General features: G+C 34.5%; 1 protein-coding gene across 2 annotated transcripts; it reads right to left on the bottom strand.

The window, feature by feature from the left end:
• Positions 1–60: 60 nt before the first annotated feature.
• Positions 61–8,885, bottom strand: LOC137036336 (probable serine/threonine-protein kinase kinX). 2 transcript variants are annotated; one of them, XM_067410448.1, is made up of 10 exons: positions 8,609–8,885; positions 7,744–8,034; positions 6,280–6,528; positions 6,072–6,188; positions 5,890–5,931; positions 4,650–4,697; positions 4,010–4,504; positions 3,315–3,545; positions 3,177–3,218; positions 61–191 (listed from the first exon to the last, which is right to left on the bottom strand). In XM_067410448.1, exons 1-10 carry the CDS (start codon positions 8,658–8,660, stop codon positions 187–189), a joined length of 1,572 nt encoding a protein of 523 aa, XP_067266549.1. In that variant the 5' UTR covers positions 8,661–8,885; the 3' UTR covers positions 61–186. The 2 variants fall into 2 exon arrangements, with proteins under 2 accessions (XP_067266549.1, XP_067266547.1); XM_067410446.1 differs by lacking the exon at positions 61–191 and adding an exon at positions 1,275–3,018.
• Positions 8,886–24,308: the final 15,423 nt, after the last annotated feature.

Raw genomic sequence — 24,308 nt, forward strand, 5'->3', positions numbered from 1 at the left:
CTGCAGCACTGCGCAATGTAGCCAATCACAGACATAGTCGTTGATCTCTTAAACACTGTGGCCAATCAGAAGTGTTTTAGTGACTGAAAAGGGAGCGGCCCGAGACCACAGTCGATATATCCATTGAATAAAACCTGTTTGTCAACTGCATGAGGGAAAGTTTCGGAAGTGACATCTATGCAGGTTTCACTCTGGACAGGACAGAAATACGACATTGTAAAAATAGTAATGCATTATAGCAATGTTTAGGCAGATTAATAGATATATAAAAAACATTTGTAGCAAAATATATATATTTTAATTATATTCCAATTATTGCTAAAAGTGATGAGTTGTAAATAATCTCTCACTGTACACTGCTATGGTAAAGCCGTTTTTTCCCTTCATCTGCACTTTACTAGAGCCCCCTCAGTGATTTCAGAAACACCCTTTCCTGTTTCAGGAACCGGGCATGGAACGGGTTTCAACAAGAACGCCTAAACCTGAGATTTGTTCTCTGACGCAAGCGGCTGTGACACTTCAGTTCCGTTTCTATAGCGCTTTTACATATCGTTTCAAAGCAGCTTTACAGAAATTGCACGTGTCTACATTAAAATGTAGAATGATCTGTTATCAGAGGTGACTGTCCAAGTTATGTGTTTCAGAAATGTTCATATGCCTATACAAATCACACAGTTCGCTAACAATGTATTAATTTAGAGCTCACTGAAGTAATGAATACATGTTGTTAACAAAAATGATTAGATACAAAACGAATCTGTCAGTGGACATTTATGTAATTGAAATCTTAAATCATCTCAGAGTTACATTTCAGATTTCACAAAATATTTTGTTTGGTCTCATTATCAAAACTTTTTGAACCAACGGTTGAACTTTTTACTTTTAGTTTTTGCATATTTTCATTCCTAATTAACTATAGTTGTTTCAAGAAGTTCACAATTTGTTTAAAATGTTATATCATCCCAGAAGCCAATGAAAAATTACTCAAATAATAATTATTTTAATAAAATAAATAATAGACCCCAAAAATAAAAAAAGTCATCATTCACTCATTCTCAGAAGATATTTTGAAGAATATTTGTAACTGACTATATGACAAGTTGAAACGTGAACACATAAGCATCTATCATATACAAAAACAAATTTTAAGTGCCAGCTCTGTAAGTCCAAAGATCTCTAGAAATCAGCCAAGAACAGATTTAATATTAAATATTTTTTTTTTTTTTTTTTTTATTAATATAAAAAAAAAAAAAAAAAAAAAAACATTTTGGTTTGTTAAATTTGTGAAAGAAAAACTAAAGGAAGTTTTTATAAAACATGGCATTATTATTCACATCCCAACCAATAAATATAGGACAACTGCTTCTGAATTAGAGCGGTTTCATCACCACTCAGAGATTATTGTGGGAACAATATTTCCTTAAACAATTGATTGCTAATATTTATCTAAATAATTAATGTGATCATATATTTAGGCAATTCAATGACATTAAATATATTTTATGTCTTTGGCAAGTTTTTTTATTTAGCTGGCATATATAACATTTCAACCATTTAATATTCCTTTCCACTTTTCTCACATTCTTCTGTCAATCTCAGGCATACAGTGAAGCTACTGATTCTGAAAATATGTTTGCATGGCAAACAGTTTTCTGCATTGATTACTCATAAAATGTGTATTAATCTTCCTCTAAATCACAATTATTGATAAACATAATCTGACTAACGCAAAAACAGTTGTACGGTACTTTTCAGAAATGTATGAGACTGAGTGATCATTGTCAGGGCAGGATGGATAAAGTCATTGGAAATCCAGATAGTTTCAAAGGATTCACAAATTTACTCTTGCCACTGTACCAAATGAATGTGATACACTGCAAGCCGTTTGGACTGTTACTTCTCCTCTGCAACTTGTTCAAGCACATGCTGATTATCCTTTCTTCACATTCTGTAGGGTGTGTTCCTCATTTTCTTCATTGTCTTTTGTTATTTCTGACGCACAACTCTCACTACTTCCTTCACATCACTCTAGTTCACTCATGTTTTTCTGTTCATCTTTCACAGCTGATGAAACTTCACCTCTCTCATTGCTGATCTCACCGTCAATTCTACCAGAAGACTCGGGAGGCAAGATAACATAATAATGATACTTATTACCAAACAGCAAGCAGAATATAAAGGTTAATGTTCTGTGGCGTAGGCCCCGTCCGTAGATCACGTCTTGAGGGTTGCAGACTTTGCGTTCCCTGCCTGAAGCTGAAGGCAGAGGCGTAGCCGACCCCCGGGATGGAGGTGAAGGTTGGCGTCAGCATCTGCGAACTCAGACATGAGTAAGTACTGATCTTTTATACTCCAGGTGTTAGATAATGATTGGTTAGATCTGAACTAATGAGTGACGTAACATTTGAGTCTTCCCGGCAGAACTTGCGCTAGAGCTTCATTTCTATCACCACATACGTTTGCTCAAAACTTTGAACTATGATTTTACTTCATTGCATGTTTTGGGAAGCTGTCACTCTCTGTTTTCTTGTCCTTTGGCTCATTGTTTGTGTTTTTAGAGTTATTTACACCACAATCCTGTAACTTCTGTTCATTTTTGACTAATTTCTGGAGGATCATTTTTCTCCTTAATGCCTTGTTCTGGGTCATTGCTCTTGTCTCTGTGTCCACCATCACCACCATCTTCTTCAGTTAGGTGTCCACCATGTTGAGTTTCTATTTGCACTTCAGTTTCTCTTTCATTTTGCATAACCTTTGCATTATTATCAATCAGTGTAAGGCTTTGGTCTTTATCGGTCATATCTGGTAATATCTCTGGGTCATGATTTTTTGCTTCTGGCATTTGTTCCTGGCCACCTTTCTCTTCCTGATTTGTTACAACCTTTCCTTTCTCATCCTGATCCAGTCCAGAACGTTTTCTTTCTTTTTCCTTGTCTCGGCTTGTGTGATTATATAGGTCAGATTGACTGGAAGCTGCGACACTGCTGTCCTTCTCCATGTTAGCTGGTGAATCTATAACTAAATTGATCAAGATAAGAAACCTCATCCACTCATTCAAAGAACTTTGTTCAAATGACTAATAAATGACAGCATAATAAAACTTCTGAATCTGATCTGGATATATAGAGAATAAGTGCACAATTAAAGTCAGGTCAGAAGAAAAGGCAGAAACTAACCTGCTGGAGCACTGGGAGCTTCACCATCCACCGGCTGATCCACTAAAATGAACAACAAAACAGAAATGTTTATTTCAGAATGCAGTGATTTTTCTGCAAGGTTCTGTTTCTCCAGACAAAACATGATCTGCATTGTACCTGTGTTTGGTCCGTCTATCCCTTCATTGTTTTTCTCCTCACTTCTCTCTTTTGTGTCTCCTGGTCTCATGTCATTCCCACTGTTAGCTGCATCTTCAGTTTCCTCAATTTTCTCGTTCTGCTGCTCAAGTGATTGTTCACCATCGTCATTTTGGCTCTTCTTCTTATTTTCGTGTACTTGTTCTGCTTCATTAACCACATTTCTTTCTGTCACAGCAGATTGTGGACTTTCTATGATTTCAAAATTGAAAAAAATAAAAATAAAATGTAATTAGTAATTGTGTCCCATCCTAACAGCAGGTTACTGCTTCTGATATTGAGTCTGTTTTGACTCCTTGTATTTTCTGTGGAACACAAAAGGAGTATTTTTTAATTGAACTGAGCTCTTATTTATTCAACAGTTCATAGCGACCAGTTCCAAAATGTAAAATCAGCATAAAAGTAGTTCATAAATCTCAAAAGTTTCTTGAAGCCATATGATAGCCTTGAGTGATAAACGGACTGAAATTTAAATGGATATTCCCTGAAAATTCTCCGCTGTGCTGCAGCGCTCCGATCAATACGACATCTCTTGATGCGCGACGTCAGGCTGAACATCAGTGACCTCATTAAACAACACTGACATCAAACCTAAATACAATGTATAATCTATACTTAAATTATACTTTGCATTTTCAGAATCAAGTTCTGTTTACCTGTGTCTGGTCTGTCTATCGTGTTTTCTGTCTCTCCTGGTGTCTGATTATCCTCATTATTATCTTCAGTTTTCTTCTCTTTTAGTCTCTCGTTCTGATGCTCAGGCGACGTCTCTCCACTCTCCTGTTTCAGTATCTGAATTTTCTCTTTCTCCTCCTCTTCTTGGCTTTGTAAGAGTTCATGTCTCTCCTTCTCTGTTTCATCAGGTTTGCTGTAAGTGTTTCCTTCTGTTTCAAATGCATTTTCACTATTCTTCTCATATTTCAGTTCTCCATCTCCTTTTCCTGTGTCCTCTTGGTTTGTTTCTATCACAGCAGATTGTGGACTCTGCTTTAGACTTTGTTCTAGCAAACTAATTGTTTCCTTCAAAAGTTCGTCAGTTTCACCTAAATCTCCTGGTTTATTGTCCTGATACAATTTCTTATCAGCAATAGGCTCTTTTTGAAAAGGAAGTCTGTTGTGACTAGGGAGTGTGGCAATAGCATCAGATGAACCTGAAACAAAACACTTAAAGATCTTAACAGCAGATTTAAGCGTCGTAAATTACTCATTCAATTTATCCAGCAAGGTGAGCAATAGCTACTACTGTAAATATCATGTCAGCATGTCTAGTATTAATAATAGTAAATCATTTGTTACCTGGCACACACTCCGTTGTGGCATTACTCAACAGGTTTTGGTCTTGACCTACAGTAATAGAAACATTTTTAATATATAAAATGCTCATGCAAACACTGCTTGATTATGGCAAAAATCATAATCACGATCACTCTGGTCATTATTGTACTCATGATTATTTAACATCATTATAAGTAAATATGTATATGCTGGAAAGGAACGGAATAAGGGACAATAATCGTTTTATCTTGATTATTGTCTTTTCATAATCGTTGGAAGCCAAAATCGAATTAAAAATTCAAATAAGATTAATCGCACAGCACTAACTCATGCTCTATCAAGTCTCTATTCAAGTGAATTTACAGCAGTGATAACACAAACTGTCAGTTATTAGTCACTCGTTGCTAAGTCCTGCCTATTTAAGAGCTCATCCAATCCTCAAATAGATAAGACAGGCTACCAAGGCAGGACATTATATGCAAATTCTAGGCAAACATCGTTTAGTCAATCCCCATCAGCTTTAGATCTTTGTCCTTTGAAATCAATATTTTAGCTATCTGTCATAAACATAAACCTGCACACAGATCCATAGATTAAAGTGGAACACAGACAGCATGGTATAATTTAACTTACATTCACAAACATATCAAATGCATAAGAATTAGGGCTGGGAATTTAACACATTAATTAGATGAATTAATTATGGAAAAACATTTTTTTAACGCATTTATTTTTTAACAGACTTGCCCCACCCCCAGACCTACATAGGTCATCTGACATTAAATACAGTTGACTGATGAATATGATGCAGGGACACAACTCACTTCATAATATAGCCTATAGAATGCAGTCAGAATGTCCATAAAATTCAAGAAATTAAATGCGAAAGGCGATCTCTAATAATTTCTGTAATTACATCTATGATGACGCTTTTGACCTTCCCTTACCCTGCAACCCATCCTTAAACCTTCCCACTCCACCAAACCTGCCCTAACCTTACCTGTATCCACCGCAATAGCAGCACAAGTGTTTCATAATACAACATTAACACAAAGTACATTGTACATAGTAGTTAAGGACACTGATATGAACTGTGACCAGATGTTCTTTTAATATTTTGGTTTATTACTGACTCTTTTGTTAATTTAATTATTTTTCACATTGGGTGTCACACTGGATGCTCAAAGGGAAAAAAAACCCACTCATACCTTGAAAGCATAACAAAATCCAAATTTTCCAACTCTACAAACCCTGATCTTACCATATTCAGGGTCCATATCTTTTGGTTCAGATGGCCTCGCTTCTAATCCATGTACATGGAAAAAAAAAAAAAAAAAGAAGAAGAAAAAAAGAAAAGATCATTGTTACTCTTTATTCTTTGTGAGATGTGTGTCAATTAAAGATTTTGAGGGTGAATGTTGAATACTTTTTCCTGACACTTACGCTGTTGTTTTTTTCGTCTATATACTATATATAAGAATACTGCCAGTGCAATAAGCCCAATGAGGAGAAGTGCTGTTACTATTAAGACTGGAACAAGCACAACAGATCCTTCTCTGCCTGCACACAAAACCATTCAAGACAGTGTGAAGCATCTTCATCAGAGTCTCAATGCATCTAAGACAGTTGTGTTGATTGATTGTTAACAAACCTGTATGGCAGTCTTTCAGAGTAAAGTCTGTGCTCTTGCTGTTAACACGATTATTCACAGTGCAGGTATAGACTGAGTCAAGGTTTTCCTTCTGTTTATCAACAGCAAGCTTGTGTCCCGAGTGACCATTTATATTGGGTCCACTCCATTCGTAGCTGATCAGAGTCTGAGATTCCACTGAACACAACAGTTTTTTAACATCTGAAGTCTCATCCAGCTCACAGCTCACATGAGGCTCTAACAGAACCTCTAAGACCCAAAAGTAGAGCAGTATTAGTGATATTCACTTGATATTTGGTCATTTTTTAAGATTATTAATCAATAACTAAAATTTACCAACAATTTTCCTGTATAATAAATCAAATCGTCTAGGGTCTGTGAATATTAAAGCGCAAAAAGCCTGCTGTATAAATATATGTTTGTGTCTCTGTGTGAATGATCTGTGTTTCCGTTTTGTGTACTACATACTCAAGTACGCGTGACGCTCATATTGTTTTCAGTGTTTGCTGTCTCACTATCTGAGGACATGAACACATAAACATATCCAAGGCTGCTCTGAAAAAACACTTCATCATTTTATTTGAGAAAACCATTGTCAAATATACCCTGAAACTCAAAGCTCTTCACTACAACCTGTCAAAATAAAAGTCTGGTTTTTAACTCGAAGAAATTGACAGAAATACAGTATATTATGATTGTAAAGTAGAATTTACTTCTCGTAATAATAATAGTAATAATAATAATGCAATTTATTTAAACATTAAGTAATATAATTTTTCTCCATGCTTTAATTTGGTAAATCTGTTGTTCAGTACTTTGCCAGTCTTAAAAGGACAAAAAGTTTTATTTCATTACCACCATTTTTTTAAATAAAATATTTGTATTAAATAATAATAAAAGCCAGAAGAATTAAGTCAACAGAATTTTTGAATTGCAATAAATTGTTAATGTTAAATATAAGTTGTTAACCTAATCCATAAATTGAATAAACAAAAACATTTTTTTTTTTTTTTTTGGTCATTGTCAGTGGCTAATGCACTTTCTGTTTAAATATTTTAACTACTGCAATATTTAGTAAATAATAAAACACAATATTTATTTATGAGTAAATATTGTGCTCCAGTGGGTGTGTAAAATGTGTGATTAGTTTTTTAAAAGTCTTATTTCATACCATTATCATCGCCTGTACTTTATGAATGCCATCATGCAGTAGGTCTAAGTGTGCTGTGCATTACATTAGATGTTCATGTCCTCTCCAACTTGTACTGACAATTATTACACAAAGTTTAGGAAGTCAAACAGTTACTGATATATATGAAAAAAAATGGTCTGCGATATTGAATTTAACCAAGCAGAAGCGGCTTGTTCATTGTTTGACATTGCAGACTATAAGTAGTCAATTCCCCATAACCCACTGTAAGAGTTGATCTGCACATAATCATCTGAGATAGAGAGCTAGCTTACCCAAAACTGTCAAAGTATGACTGGAGCTCTGAACTTTCCCATTGATCACAATGTCAGCTTGATACTGGCCACTGTCTTGGCTGTTCAGTTTTCGTATTGTGAGCTCTCCTGTTTCAAAATCAACAACTACACGGTCTTTGAACGAGCCGTACTCGTCCACCTTACTCCCGTCATACTCCAGCACCTTGTTCTCATTGTGTTTCCACAGTATTTCTTCAGGCTTTCCACGGATTCTTGGAGTGAGTATGATCTCATTTCCGACTTCTTCATAGTCATCACAGAAAACACAATCTACAGGAGATGAAAGAGACTCCGTTAGTGAAGGTTCTTTGGTTCTTTGGGTGAATCTCAAAACAAATCTCACATATTTTACACTCAAATCAAAAGACAAATGTAAAACTTACTATTGACAGATTGTAATTACTGTAATACAGTAATCTTGACTATGTAACAGTAAAGATGCTGTAATAGGACATGTGTAATGTAGAACAAACAATTAAAATACAATTATGCATTCAAAATACATATTTAAAAAGTCTAGCATCTAAGATTTAATTTAGCCTGTAGATTGTTTTGTTTTTTTTTGCTCACAGCACATAATATTGTCGACAAACAACTAATCACATTTTGATAGAAATCTCAATTAAATAAAAAAATGAAAGGTTTTGCTTCATTTAAGCTTCATTTATCTGTACAAAAGTCGACTTATTGAAGAAACATATCCGTGAGTCTGTTGTGGTTTCGCACTGACCAGCCTATCTATTTCAGTTCATTGTACCAGGCGAAACCAAGGAAAATAGGCTGTCTTTGCCTTATTACGCGGTTATTCACCTCAAATCCATGTTTAAAAAGCTGTCGGACTTACCTCGAGCAAAACAGAGACATGCAATGTAAAACAAAGTCTTAGTTACTGCCATCTTCCCTCTCGTCTCTGAGTTAGTTTCTGTTTAAGCCGGTGTGTGTGACTGTGCGGAGCTAACTAATGGCGATTTGAAAAATAAAACCCATTTACTGCATGAATCTCGACAGTGATACTGAAAACCAAAACAAATAAAAACATTAAAAAGTCGACACACTTTTTTGAGACAGTGTATGGACAGAAAGTATGGGAAAATCGGATAAAAGGTATCGAGTGACCTCTGAAATTGTGGGCGGAGAAAGAAGGTAAACGCACCTTGACGCAAGCAGTGAACAACAACCTGTACTTGTGTTTTGTAGGGTAAAATGGGTTATTCCATGATCATTTTCACACTAAAATAAAATATCACACAAATAATAGGGATTGTTGCAGAATACCGGAGCATTTTGTCACATCACATGGGGCGATTTATCAGAATAAGAAGCTGCAGTGATTCGAGAAGAAGCTCTTCATTTTAAAAAGTATTTAAATTATGAACTAATAATAATAATAATATGAATATGAATATGAATAATAATTTGAATAATTTTTCAAAAATGAAATAAAATAAAAATACCCAAAACACAACTAATTTCTTTAATTTTCCTTTATTTCCCCCGTGGATGTTTTCTTGGGGCATTTACTGGTCATGGACTCATGTGCACTGTTTACTCTGCATACCCCATATTACATATTACATATTACATATTGGTTTGGCATGTTGCCTCTCTGTCACTATCTTCACATCTCCTCCAGATGGCAGCATTGCACTGAAGGAATGACAGTGTCGTGTTCATCTGCACTGTTCTTAGTGAGAAACTCATTTGATAGAAATAAGTTGGCCAGAATGCAAAGTAAAAGTCATTTTCAAAGACATTTTAAGATAACAGATTGAAATGATTGTGATCGTAAATCAAATATGTAGATTTTCCATTGTATATCTATAGTAATATGCAAAATAATTAAATGCGGTTGTCTTATTACAGTTTTTTCCAATTGCTAACACACTAAAATGACATGCACAGCACAATTATTTAAACTGACACACAGAGAGCAAAACTTCTTCTCAAGTCTCCAAAAGTCTAAACACCTTTTCTGTTTTACACACATTTTGCATTTCAAAATAGCACTTTTTAAATTCACTAAATACAGTTCTCTGCTTAAGACACAACAATCTGACATAAAGTCACATGTTTGCCATTTCAAAACACTGCCATTCAAAATGACACTACATGAGCTAATTGGCCAATTACATGTGCCACCTGGCCAAACACCTCAGTGGTTAATTGTTAACACTTCAATCAGGATGTAAGCACTATGAAAAGACCACAGGTGAGAACCTTTTTTTTTTACAACAACAATGGAAGACATTGCAGAGAGAGGAAGAGGAAGAGGAAGAGGGAGGTTGAGAATAAGAGGGGGAGGAAGAGTGAGAGGTAGGGGTAGAGCAGGTAGAGGAGTTCATGGCCAAAGAAGACAAACACTTTCAAATGAAATCAGAGCAACCTTAGTAGATCATGTCATCAACCATGGGTTGACAATGCGTGAGGCTGGACAGAGAGTGCAGCCAAACTTGAGCCGTTTTACTGTCGCCTCTGTCATCCGGACCTTTAGACTGGAGAACAGGTATGTAACCAAAATTTCATGTAGTACACATGTAGTATACCCCATGTCATAGTGTATCAGTTGGGTGACACCTGTTTACTTAGTGTATGACATCAGCCATTCATGAACTGTACAAGTTTCCTGTACAATGTACTCTACTGTGGGGGAAAATATTTAGGCTGCATTGTCCAAGCCCTATATATATTTTTATTTTATTTTTTCTAAAGGACTGAGAGACGACACCATGGTGGAGGAAGGGGCCAAATGTTCACCGGGGTACAGGAAGCTGCCATTGTAAACTTGGTTTTGGAAAATAATGAAATCAGATTACGAGAAATTCAAAGCCACATCATCCAAGACAACACCTTATTCAACAACATTCAACGAGTTAGTCTGTCCACATTGGCTCGCATTCTCAAGCGAAACCAAATCCGAATGAAACAACTTTATAAGGTGCCGTTTGAGAGAAACTCTCAAAGAAACAAAGAGTTCAGACGAGCATATGTGGATGTAAGTACTATATTGACTGCAGTACACTACACACAACATTGTTTCCCAGTGTACTGGATAACACCATATTGAGTGATTTTTGTTCTTTGTTTTCAGGGAGTACTGGAAATGGATGCTCATGCAATCCCACATGAGTTCATCTTTATAGATGAGGCTGGGTTCAACCTAGCAAAGACCAGAAGAAGAGGGAGAAACCTCATTGGCCACAGAGCCATTATAGATGTTCCTGGCCAACGTGGTGGGAACATCACAATGTGCGCTGCCATCTCCAATATGCATGGTGTCCTCCACCGTCATGCCAAACTTGGACCATACAACACAGCCCATATTCTCACATTTCTGGACAGACTTCACAACATTCTCATACCACCAGAGCGTATGAATGATGCAGACCATCAAAGAAACCGGTACGTTGTAGTATGGGACAACGTGAGCTTTCATCGTGCAGCCCCAGTCCAAAACTGGTTTGCTGACCACCCAACATTTCTCGTGCAATACCTCCCACCATACTAACCATTTCTGAACCCCATAGAAGAATTCTTTTCGGCATGGCGGTGGAAGGTATACGACCGGCAGCCCTTTGTGCGCATGCCTCTTGTGCAGGCCATGGAAGAGGCATGTGATGAGATTGATGTGGGTGCAATTCAGGGATGGATAAGGCACTCAAGGCGCTTCTTCCCTCGATGTCTGGTAAGGGAAGATATTGCCTGTGATGTTGACGAGGCGTTGTGGCCAGACCCGGCTGTGCGGCAAGATGCTGCCTAATTATTTTTCTTGCCTTTTTTTTTTGTTTTGTTTTTTTTTTTTTTTACTGTAATATATTTTTTTTTCAGAAATTTTCTTTTTCAGTTTACTTTTTTTGTAAGAATATTTTTGTTCAGTCCCATGTAAATATATCTGCTGTGCTTATGTTATACTGACTTGTTTACTGTAGTGAAGGAAAAAAAATAAAAATGTTGCAACAGCATGTGTGTGTATCTGCAAATATTTCTGTGCATGTGAAGAATCTGATACATATTTTAGTATTATGGCAAAGCATACTAAAGATGGGGGTGCTTTTCATTATGCCCAACAGTGTGTAGGTGGTTAGGCAAAAATCTGGTAATATGAATGAAGTGTGTGCCATTTCATGCAAAAGTTTGATTTTGATAATGCTCTGTGTAGTTTCGGTTGCAGTGCTTCATTTTGCAGGATATATGAGGTATTTTGCAGTTTGGGTGTGTGGTTTTGTGAATTGTGTTAAGTGTTTTGATAAAACCAGACTAGTTTGAAAAATTGTGTGTTAGCAATTGGAAAAAACTGTAATAGGGCACAAAATAAATGAGCAGCATTTGTGTGTTTTGTAGAAGGATATCACTGACTTTAAAATAAGTCAGCATGATAATGTTTATTTAACAACAATTACTGAATAATACATGGTAACACTTACAGCATACAGTAATAAAATAATCATTTGCAGACTATTAGTTAATAGTTTATATATTGTAGTCTCTACATTGTTCATATAATAATAGCTTATATACAAAAATGAGTTCTTTATTCATTGTTAATGTAATTAACAAATTATTATTGTTTAAATACCTCAAAAAATAGTTATTTTTTAAACTATTCCTACTCTCAAAAAATGAGGCCTACGATTAATCAGATGTAAAAAGAAATACAAAACTAGTCCTCAATGAAAGAAAACAAGTTCACAAAAAGATTGTTACTGTAATTAACAAATTATTATTGTTTAAATACCTCATAAAAAAGTTTTTTTTTTTTTTAACTTTTTTAAGCTTCTTTGTTAACAACTTAATGTACAGTATTTTAAACCAGTAGTAAAGGAGCTTTTTTAATATGGTTATTGGGAGTAAATAGTTCTCACTTTAGATTATTTAATGGAAAATGGGAAAATATCATTAAGTGCTTTAAACCAACATTTATTAGACATTAATTGTCCCCTGCACTATCAAAAACAAACAAACAAACAAAAAACAGCAAAACATTACTTAGTATGATTTATAAGCTGTTTTCCTCATAGGGACCAAAAAAAAAAAAAAAAATGTGAAAAATCACTAGTATTGTCTTTGTGGGGACATTTTTAAAGTGCCCCCATTAAGGATTTTTGAAAATTGCCTTTCATGTAGTGTGTAACATAGCTCTAAGTGAATGAAAACATCCTGCACAATTTAAGATATTGTCACTCAAAAGTAAAAGTCGACTCTGAATCAATTAAATGAATTGTTTGTAAAACGAATCTTAAGCCTTTCCATTGTGACGTCACAACGAAACATTAGCATATTGCCCGTCCACTTATTGCCCGCGCAGACACCAGGGAAAACTTGAAACCCGAACCTTGTGCTGTGTGTTCCCATCATTTTACTGATGACTGCTTCTTCAACCTAAATGCATTCAACGAGGGATTCGCAGGCTGGTTGTTATTGAAGGATGGGTCAGTACCCAGTTTATTTGGACCAGCTCTTTCCTCCTTTGAATTACAACCTGTAAGTATGATTAATAATTTTTGTCACGTTTGACAGACTGACTGTTTTGTAGGAAGAATCATGGGCGTTTCCTCCGAGGAGGCAAGGGAGGCAGTGCCTCCTCAAAAAAATAGGATGAGAAAATAATCCATATTACATATAAAACAACACAAATATTACAAATTATGACATTAAAAAGAGAGCAAGTCACTCGTATTTTTAAGGAACACTGCCCGACAGTGACCTTCTGTTTCCGGTGAGAGTACGATGTGCGCGTCTTGCCGCTTCTCACTGGTATTCTTCGTTCATTCGTTTGTCTGTTGCTGTGTTGTGTCTTGCGTTTATCGTGTCATCTCCTGTCCTCTACTGGATCTTAACTTCGTCATTTTTGGATTATAACCGGATTTTACTATAGTCATTCTACTGTGGATTATAACTGTCACAGGTAACTTCTACTCATCACTGGCTACTCATCAACTCACACCACTTTGCTGTCGTTTGCCGATCTTCGTCTTCGCGCTATTCAATCGGACCTTCTATATAGCTGGCGGGTGAGTCTCCACTCCCTCGTTTATCTATCGTGGACAGTATTTTGGATGGTTGGTAAACCCCAGCCATTCAATCTGACTGAAAAGGTCCCCATACTGTGCTGATCGTGCTCAATTAGCAACGAGAGTGCTGCGGCTCTCCAGTGATGTTGTGTTGTTACTGCCTGTCAGTGATTTTACCATGCCTATCAATGCTCGCAACGTCCCAGTACCTGCTCTGCTTAGTTTTAACTCTAGGCCTATAATTCAGCTGTGTCGCAAATATGATATCGCATCCCTCATATCGCATCCCTGACTCGATTCGACTACATACAGGCTCTCTCAACCGGTTTGAATGTACATCTTATTGCCTACAAGGAACATATACAAATCCACTCTAAATACTGCACACTCCAGCTACTACTCTACCCTCATTACTAATCACTGTTTTCTGTGGTTAATAAACTCACCAACCCTCCTGCACCTGTCATGAGTAACTCAGCGGACCTCTGTGAGTCATTCTTACACTTCTTCCAAAATAAAATAAATCACATATATGATCACTTTCCACCTACTAACTCCTCTCACCCCTTGCATGACTTCCCCTCTGATTTTGTACCTGGTACTTTTACTGACTTTAACCCTCCAACCCCTGCTTATATCTCTGAGCTAATCAAGAAATCGAATGCATCTTTCTGTTGTCTTGATCCTGCTCCTTCTGCTTTACTTAAAAACTGTGCACCTGTCCTCTCACTGCCTATTTCACTTCTCATTTCTCAACTACTCAGTACTGGTGCTGTTCCTCTGGAATTAAAAACTGCAGCTGTTACACCTGCCTTAAAAAAACTTGGTCTCGATCCTTCTGACATGGTCAATTACAGACCAATCTCGAATACTCTGTTTCTTTCAAAGCTACTGTATTAGTTTCTTTTAGATAGACAGGAACGTTTTTTGTTTACCTGCTTGACTAGTTTCGGCTACTTCCTGTAGCCTTCGTCAGAAGCGCTTTCAAAGCTGCTTGAAAAAGTTGTTGCCGCTCAACTTCAATGGTATTTGTCACCTCACAACCTCTACAAATGTTTCCAATCCGGCTTTTTAACACTTTTTACTTGTGTTTGTATTTCTGAACTGAATCCTCATCCAACGCGCAATGGGTTGTGGGCAATATTAGCCTTTATAGTGTGCACGGATCCACACTTCGAAAATCTACCGGAAATAGTAGACCATCCGGGGACTTTTGGCATACTCTTTTTCATCATACTATTCTTTGGGACACACTTATTTTAAAGTACACATGAAATCACAATTGACCTTATTTTGTTATCTCAAATTGCTAGTTTTGTGGTGAACAATTCATCCATGCAAGTCAATCCACACAAAAAAATTGTTTGGCTTCGTAATATTTAATCAAAATCTGAAAATGCTCCTCCCCTCTGCAACGGTGTCCCTTCTCTGAAGACGTCAGTTTGACGGCTTGGGTTGAAATTGCGTAAACCACCCCTCTCCAACCGTTAGTCTGCTATGAGCGAGAGATGGAGAGGAGGAGCGCTGAAGTAAAACTCTGCCCTCTGTTCAATATTCAGTTTCACTTGGAAATACGTCACAACACTGGAGAAAAGTCATCTGCAACTTCCGGTTCATGGGGACTTTAATCTCACATACTATTTAGGATGGATAGTATGGACATTGGGAGGCAGGAATAGGCTACGCTAAACTGGTGTTACTTTGTGTTCTCTCTATACTGTTACAAGTACAGCTAAAAGCGCGCAGACATTATTAATGACAACTATTAATGACGGCACAAATTATATGGATTAAAAGACTGTGAATCGCCGACAAAATTATTAATATAGACACTTTAAGTGGTGCTTGAAAATAAATGTGAAATGGCCTGTTGCTATACAACACGAACATGCATTAAAGCTGTAGAAGAAATAAAACCAGCAGACGCAACATTAAATATCAAGAATGTTTTGCTTCCCTTTTACCTGACATTATCTGTCATTAACGCAACATGAAGCAATTGCATAAATGGCACATTAGTTTTATTCTTGTGCACACACTAAAACAGACATTTCCATTCATTGGTGGAAAAATGTGAATGTGCAGAACTGCTTGTGTTTCTGTGTGTGTGAATGAAATATAATCATCCATAACATTCCTCTGCGCACTTCAACTCTCAATGCACCACAACTGCTCCTGACAAAAACACAATTAAATGATTTGGCGGTCTTGCATTAAGCTGCGGATTTATATGTGACGCATAAATTAAAATGATTTACTTTTCATGCAGTAAACATTTCTGGATTTATTTGACATTTTAACTTTCTGTGTTTTTTGTTTGTTTGTTTGTTTGTTTGTTTGTTTGTTTGTTTGTTTTTGTTTTTTTTTTTGCTCAGGATCAGTTTAATAAATTTAATTAATAAATGTAATAATTCATAATATTTTGACAGCCCAAAGGGCTGCAGTCCATATTTTGAAGTGCAAATAAGGGCCATTAAAGTAGCATTAATGGGAAAAGTGTATTACAGTATTGAAGTGCATTAGAAATACACAAATGTAATAAAACTTCTGATCAGGTACATGAATTTCTTTCACCATTTCAAACTGACTATATGTTGTTTTCTTTATTTGTTATAATTACAAATATTTACTTATGTAACTTATGTAACTACTTTCTATATGTAGGCTATATCTGTTTGCAACCATGCAAATTTGTGAAAAGTGCTATTGAATTAAATTAAACAATAGCCTACCTGATATTCAAAGTGTGAGCAAATTATTAAAAAAGGTAAAGATCATAATTATAAAACTTATGATTATTTTTTGCAACTTAAAACACATTTCCTGTAAACTTTTATCTAGGCCAATACTATTTTTATACTAGAACTCAAATACTCTTCATTGTACATTTAATCATAACAGGTCAACATAATATTCAACAAAAATAAATTACTGAAGTAAAAATGTAACAAATTAAATCATTTTATTTGCAAATGTCTCATGGTTACGTCTGAGCTGTAGGCAAAAGTTGGGTTTGAAATTTCTGCCCTTACAGCAAATTAGCAGAAACAAAGTAGATGTTTCAGTTCATACCTCATGTTTTCTGTGGTTTGCACAAAAAGAAAGTCTCATCTAAAAAATTATATAGCATCATCTAAAAATAATTTGATCATTCTCGGATTTGAAATACATGGTGAGACTTGTGTCTTTAGCTACAATGACTTTCTAGACTCTAAAGTTTCCTTCTGACAAATGTGCCAAAATCAGCAACACAGATTCCCAATAGTGTTCACTCCAGCGAGTTCAGTTGTTTAGCAAAAGTACAGCAAAACCGATTGTTGTTGAGTGTGATGGCATTGGCTTTGGGTTTGTTCAAAACATATCAATCATTGTGGTTCAACCAATAGTAGGACGTTGGGGCCGGCCAATGGGGGTCAAGGTTTAGCTTCAGCAGTTACAGTGTTTTCAAGTCATGTCAGAAAGAATGTATTTGAAATGCACATGAACATCAGCACAACTCATAATTATAAGTTTAGGTAACTGGATTTCCTTAAGAGTTTCTGAGTTAGGTGCGTGACAGTGAGAAAACATGTCAGAAGCAATGGATGTAGAGTCTGCCCTACTGAAAAACCCAACCAAAATGTATTTAAAATAGGCCTGCATTCATTTCACACTAACTAAAAACCCATTAATATACAGTAGTCAGCATTTGAAGTGGATCAAAAAAGTTCAAAGTTGTCCTTAGAAGAAGGTTTTAGGACAACTTTGATGAAGGGTTTTGATCCACTTCAAATGTTGACTATTTACAGACATACTGACATAAATATTTTAATTATACTTTATTTGCAGTTCTTCTTTATTGCACAATGCTTATTTCTAAATATTAAGCCTAAAATGTGTTTAATATCACTATTAGTAAGGATAGTATGATCACTGTATAATTTGAATGCAAGATATATAAAGTGTACCTAAAGTATACTTGCAATACTTCCACTTTAGCACAATCAAATATAACAAAGTATATCTTTAGTTGGACCTCAACACAAAAATACTTGTTCCAGTTTAGCAGACTTTAAGTATACAATTGCAGGGTATTTATATTAAGTACATGTAAATGTAAATGCAATTATAGTTCACTTAAAATAAATGTATTTCAAATAGATTTTAGTATATTTATTTTTCACTAGGGTATAGGTACAGAGTTTAACATCTACTGCCGACTGATAGTGAACTCTGAGGTCATTCACTCCACGGATTACAAAAAACAGTCAGGTCAAATGACACTGTAGTTGTTTTGAAGGATGGAACATTTGGCATTGTCAGTAAGATTGTAACTTTGAGAACTGAAGAGTCAGAGAGATGCCTTGTGCTGATAAAAGAAATCTGTCCAGTTGATGCACCTCTTTTGGAGAATGGAAGATCAAGGGTTTTTCTTCCTCATATTTTACTGTGCGCTTCTAATTTTGGTCAGTTACGGGCAGTTTCACCAACCAAAATGTTAATGAAATGCTTGCACATTACCTTCACGAATGAAAAATACATCTGCATCTTTCCAAACACAATTGAAAGGGACATGTAATTGAATTGAAAATATAAACTCTATAACAGCACCACAAAATTACTGTAAAAAGTTAGGTTACATGTGTGATATTGTGTCACATGCGTTATGATATTCCACTTTATTACATAGTAGCTAGGTGCAAAAACAATTATTTTGAATAATTATAGCATGTTAGCATTTTATTCCAACTATAGTTTATAGTATTTTACCTATATGATATTTAAAGCATTTATATATGTACTAATTTGTATTTGTAGACTGTATTTTTTTCCAAAGTATGAATTATATTTTTTTAAATATCTGTTTAGCTATTTAAATTAGTATTTAAAATGGCATATTATGCTGTATTCTTTGCTGTATTTTTATCTTGTGTATGAATTATAATAATTTTTTCAATTTGTTTCATTATTTAATTTCTGTTTGCCTCACTTGTTTCATATTTGCTATTTATTTGATCTGTATTTTATTTTGTATTTAATTAGTGCAAATGTGCCGTAATTAGCACAAACCTCAACGCACTGCAACTGAAGAAATCACATGCACATAGAAAAAAAACACCTTCATTTTACTGTGCTGCAAATACACACAACTCCGCATGCGTCAGACTTCAATTAACAAACTTTAAATCAGCAACAAGGATGATTTTTTATCTGAATACCTATATATGAAACTGTAACATGGATCTTACTGGCTGAGAGTAAACTGCACCAGGAATTCTTTCGACAATCGGATCTTTAATTTCAAATCAAATGTTTCTTAGAAATGGCTTGAATGGGGCGCTTGGATTTTTATATAAATAAACTAGTCTAACAGCTTCATGAAAAACCTGGGAATATGAGGTAACCCATTATTCAAGCAGTTTCTGCTAATTTGAAAGGGAAAGTAAAATGCACGGCCACAGTGGCATTCATAAGTGATTCTCTCTCTCTTTCCTGGAAACCATCTCTTCTTCCACAAACTATAACAGACTAAGCTACTCTTGCAAAACTTTGTTCAGCTCTACTGTTAGGAGAGTCTTGTCTGCCGCTCTCACGGGAGGATTTCATGCACTTTCTTAAAATGGATGGAATAACGGGACTTTTTCATTCTGTGATTTTGGTTATTGCGCTTGGTAAGTTGACTTGTTTAAGAAATTTCTGATACCACTATTATAAACGGAGGTTTGGTTTAATCTGTGATAAAAGTACTAATTTGTATTTAATTAGTAAGATATATAGTTTTCTGTCCTATTATAAACACATTAATTTTGTGCTAGATTAGTACTGTGTGATTTAAAATGAGCTTCTTGTGTTTTAGATTGTCCTTAAATTTTATCAAATTCCACTGTCCAGTAAGAACAGAAAGTGCTTTTCCTTAATGTTTTACATGGCTCAGCCATGAGAAGAACACAGCCATAAAATAAGATTATATACTGTAAAATAAAAGATAAATGACAAAAACCGTAAAATTAAAGTAAAATATCTTAATTAAAAAGAAGTGCAAAAACAATAATATAAAACAATGTTACTTTACAGATTTTTCCTTATTTAAATTAAGATTTTATTTTAATTTTACGCAGTAGCTGCCAGTCATTTGATCGTTTTTATTTATTTATTTATTTATTTTACAGTGTAAAACTGTTATTTTACAGATTTTTCATAGATTATTATGATCAAACACCTTCAATAAAGTGACAGTACTAAACTTTCTACAGAGAAACACCATTATTTTACAGACTACAAAAAAAAATAAAAAAATTTCAGTAAAGTGTTAAAGCATGCTCAAGATTCTAAATAGTTTATTTTGGAAGACAAACTACAACTTCTGTACAAATACTGTATAAAACAGAAAATTGAATCATTCAGTTTTTGAAGAAATACAGTACAAATCTTAAATGAAATACATTTAACATATAAAATACTGTACCATTTAATAAAAAGTTTAAATATTCTCAACTTCAAACTGAAGAAATACAAAACTGATACATCTAACGAGATTGTCACTGTTTCACACCACTATTGATTACTGATCATGATTACTTTTGAAACAGATGGAGAAAGGATCAAATTGTGCTGTTTACTGTTAGCTTTATATTTTAGCTAGTGTTTTCCAAATCAGTTTTATATTGAATTTATACTCAATATTTGACTGACCCCTGTGACCCCTTTCAGTATCTTTAATTGTTTGCATTTCTGAAACAATATGTTGAACACCAAAGTTGTAACCTTCCCATTAACAGAGCGTTTGTTGAGTAAAATTAAATAAAAACTAAATAAGAATGAATAAATGTCACTGAAACTAATAAACATTTTAGTCAAAAGGTTCTCGACATGGTAGTTTTTCTGCGATGTCAACCATGTTAGGCCATTACAGACTACAGGTGGAAAGATATATTTGATTAAACATCTTCTGGTTCGTATCAGAGAAGGATTTGGTGTACTTGTAAACTGTTCCTATCAAATAAACTTGAAAATAAATTTAAACTAAACCAGTTGCGTAATATTACATTGAAATGACACCAGTTTATACTTCAGATTTAACTTAAATTCATTGCCTTATGGTGGGGTAAGTTAAAACACTGGCTCAATTTACCCCACAGCATTTGGCTCACTTTTCCCCATAGCTGCCATTTTAGGAAAAGCTAGCTAGCTTACCAATTCAGGCTAATATTTAGCTAAATGACTGTTTTATCAGTTGCTAAATCAACAATATGCATCATAAATAGCTTTAGACCTGGACAAATTTGCTTTGATGAAACGGCATTACATCTGTTATGACTTCCTTCTTATTCCTCTTCTTTCATAATATTTAGATATAACTGAAAAATACTTGTGAAAAGATGTCTTTCAGTGAGTCAGATAGCACATAGCAAATAGTGGAACTCTGCAGCCATCTACTGGGAAAAATTATAATTTATTTACTTTTAAAACTGCATTTTCCAAAAGATGGGCTAAAATCTTACACTAAACCATGTCAAATTATCCATGTTATCCCCATGAATGAAAGTTAAAAATGTGGAGCTTTTATAAAGTGAATTTTACATAAAAAGCTGTTTTTGTATAAAAACCTATTCAACAAAATATTTATTTATTTAAATTTAAAAGATATGATAAATCCCCCAAAACTGTACAAATATGAAGTAAAAACATTAATAAACAGAGTAAAATTACATTTTACAAATTACAAAAAAAAAAAAAAAAATATATTTTGTTACAAATACATTTATTTAACCCTTATATGGTCTTTGGGGTCTTTTTAGACCCTGAACGACATTTACTAAAATTAAAAAAAATGTTCTCTTTGTCCAAATGACATGAAACTTTATACAGTTAACACTTTCTAGATCTACATAATAATAATAATAATAATAATAAATATTACCTAAACAATAATTAATACATTTTATTAAATTTAATGACTTTTAAAAAAACTTTTTATAACTTTAAATGTAATAACTCATCCCATCAATTCTCTGTAAAAAACTGTATGAATGAAAAAAGTAATTACATTTTTTGGTAACTGTAAAAATGCAGCAGTGCACCAGTGATGACTTGAACCCATCAGTGGAAAGTAAGCAGGCTCTTAAATATTACTATTGCTAAACACCATATGGAATTACATTTGATCCAAAAATAATGAACGTAACTTTTCAAAAAAACTAATAAAAATATAAATTGAAACTGAATAAAATGTCTTTGAAACTTAAAAAAAATAAATCGCAGGCAAAATGTTTGACTTTGTTTTTAATACACTGCATGTTTTGCTAACAGTTTATTTTCTTTCTTTCACTGATCTTTACTTACAAAAGCATTTCCAAAGTTTTCATTTATGCTTCTGAAGTTTTCGTTTACGATCCCAGAGTTTTCGTTCGTCTTTCTGGCACAAATCTCTCACGGGGGCGGGGCCAGCAATGATGTGTTCTCATTGGCTACTGAGTTTTTGATTGACAGCTTCTTCTTGACCTGGAAGTGAAGACGTCAGCGTTGTGTTTACAATTACATGTGTGGAGGTGAGCGTCTGTAAGCGGCTTCTTATTTCATTTTAGTGATGTAAAGATAGGCGGTTTTATTATTTTATCTGTATCTGCTGCTAATATGGTGAGATGATTTCTTAGGCCTAGCACAGACGAATGATATAATCATCATCATCAATCATCGTCGTTATCTGGATACCCGCGGTAAGTCAGTATTTTTTACGTTTACAAAATCAATATAAGTAACATTACTTGCTTTTGCTTTTTCAGATGGAGAGGTATTTTAGAGCTCATTTAGAGACCACTTTATACAGCAGTGTTGTCTTGATGTAACCCAGTCATTACAGGATCTGGTTATGTACTGTACATACAGCCTTGGATTAGATCATATTTAAAGGGGAAAAGGTAGTCTTTAATAATAATACATATAAAGTACTGTGCAAAAGTCTTAGGACACCATTAGATGATGTTTTAGCAATGGTATAGTGACCATATAATGTTTTTTCAGACTTCTTATTAGAATATGACCAGGAAATACTTTAAATTTGTAAGCATTATTAAAAAACAGAAAAAAAAGACTACAGGCTAAAGTGGCAAGTATTTAGTGACCTCTCCTTACACTTGAGCAATAGTGAGAACCTGGCTCTCTCAAACCTAAATGGAATGGAAAATAACTGGAAGGCCAAGAAAACTTTCAAAATCTGATCACAAGTTTCTCCTTTGAAAAAACTGGAAGTCTAAGAGGTCACGTTAAATACTGATTTTTGCTTATAGAATCCATTTTGTTCTGATTTTTGTGTGTGCATATTTCCTGTATTTTCTGTTTGCTAAAACAACAAAGCTAAGACTTTTGCACAGTACTGTATGGCCAAATGCAAAACCTAATACATGAAAGTAATTATGGCTGAAATTATATATAATTTGTTTGAAATAAATATTTTAAGTCTGCATAATTTGTTATGTGGGAATTCAAAGCAGTTTGTATTGTTAGATTATAATACATCTGATTTCTTATTTTCCAGGGAGTGGAGCAACTTTTCCATTAGCAAAATTCTGATGCTGACCCAGAGGAGGGAGTGGTAGCCCCAGAGATCCACTGTCCCCATCAGACAAGAATCTTATTTTGTTCAGACACATCACCTTTGACTGACTGGGATCTTGATCTTCAGACACCTGATATTATGCAAAAATTTTAATTTTTTTGGAGCTCTAGATTAAAACAAGACACAGTTCACAAACACACAAGAGGTCGTACTTTATTCTTATTAGTCCATACCGATCTTGGATTAGCATACCAACAACATATGAATGTTAAAGTGATAGTTCACCCCCCAAAAATTCTCATATATTTTACTCACCCTCATGCCGTCCATGATGCACATTACTTTCTTTCTACAGATAAACATGAATTAGGATTTTTAGGAAAATAATACATGTCTTCAAGTCCTAAAGACACAGTAATCCATGCAACCCCAGTGGATGAATCAATGTCTTCTGAAGTGAAACAATAGATGAGAAAAATACTAATAATTTAAACTGTTTTAATTATTAACAATTGTTTCCCACCAACCATCATACGTGTGTGGGTTACAGTCCACTTATGGGCTCACAGAGATGGACTATTTTCTTAAAGATATTTGTGCTTATGTGGAGAAAGAAAGTCATACAGTCAAACCAAAATGTATTCAGACAACATGAACATTTCCATTCATTAAGTTTATTCACTACAGTTTAAAAAAATGGTAATAAAATGAATTTTACACATGTATTCTACAGTATAATAGGTGCTTGTGCATTTTTATAGTAATGTACTGTATATCATGAGAATACTGTGCATTACATGAATATGCAGTTAGTGTTTTGTGGATTCTGGTCGTTCCTTTCACAACATAATTGCATCCAACACTTTCACTTTGATACCTGTGTGTATGCTGTAGTGACAATAAAGAATTTAAATTTATTTGAATTGATTCATATATATATATATATATATATATATATATATATATATATATATATATATATATATATATATATATATATA

The sequence above is a fragment of the Chanodichthys erythropterus genome, chromosome 14 (genome assembly GCF_024489055.1).
Source record: "Chanodichthys erythropterus isolate Z2021 chromosome 14, ASM2448905v1, whole genome shotgun sequence".
Taxonomy (NCBI): domain Eukaryota; kingdom Metazoa; phylum Chordata; class Actinopteri; order Cypriniformes; family Xenocyprididae; genus Chanodichthys; species Chanodichthys erythropterus.

Excerpts from the sequence above, each read along its gene's own strand:
- LOC137036336 (XM_067410446.1), bottom strand. The coding sequence starts at position 8,660 with ATGGCAGTAACTAAGACTTTGTTTTACATTGCATGTCTCTGTTTTGCT. Across the intron at positions 6,529-7,743 it reads TCATACTTTGACAGTTTTGG|AGGTTCTGTTAGAGCCTCAT; the intron begins GTAAGCTAGCTC and ends TTTGGGTCTTAG. Across the intron at positions 6,189-6,279 it reads TCTGAAAGACTGCCATACAG|GCAGAGAAGGATCTGTTGTG; the intron begins GTTTGTTAACAA and ends TTTTGTGTGCAG.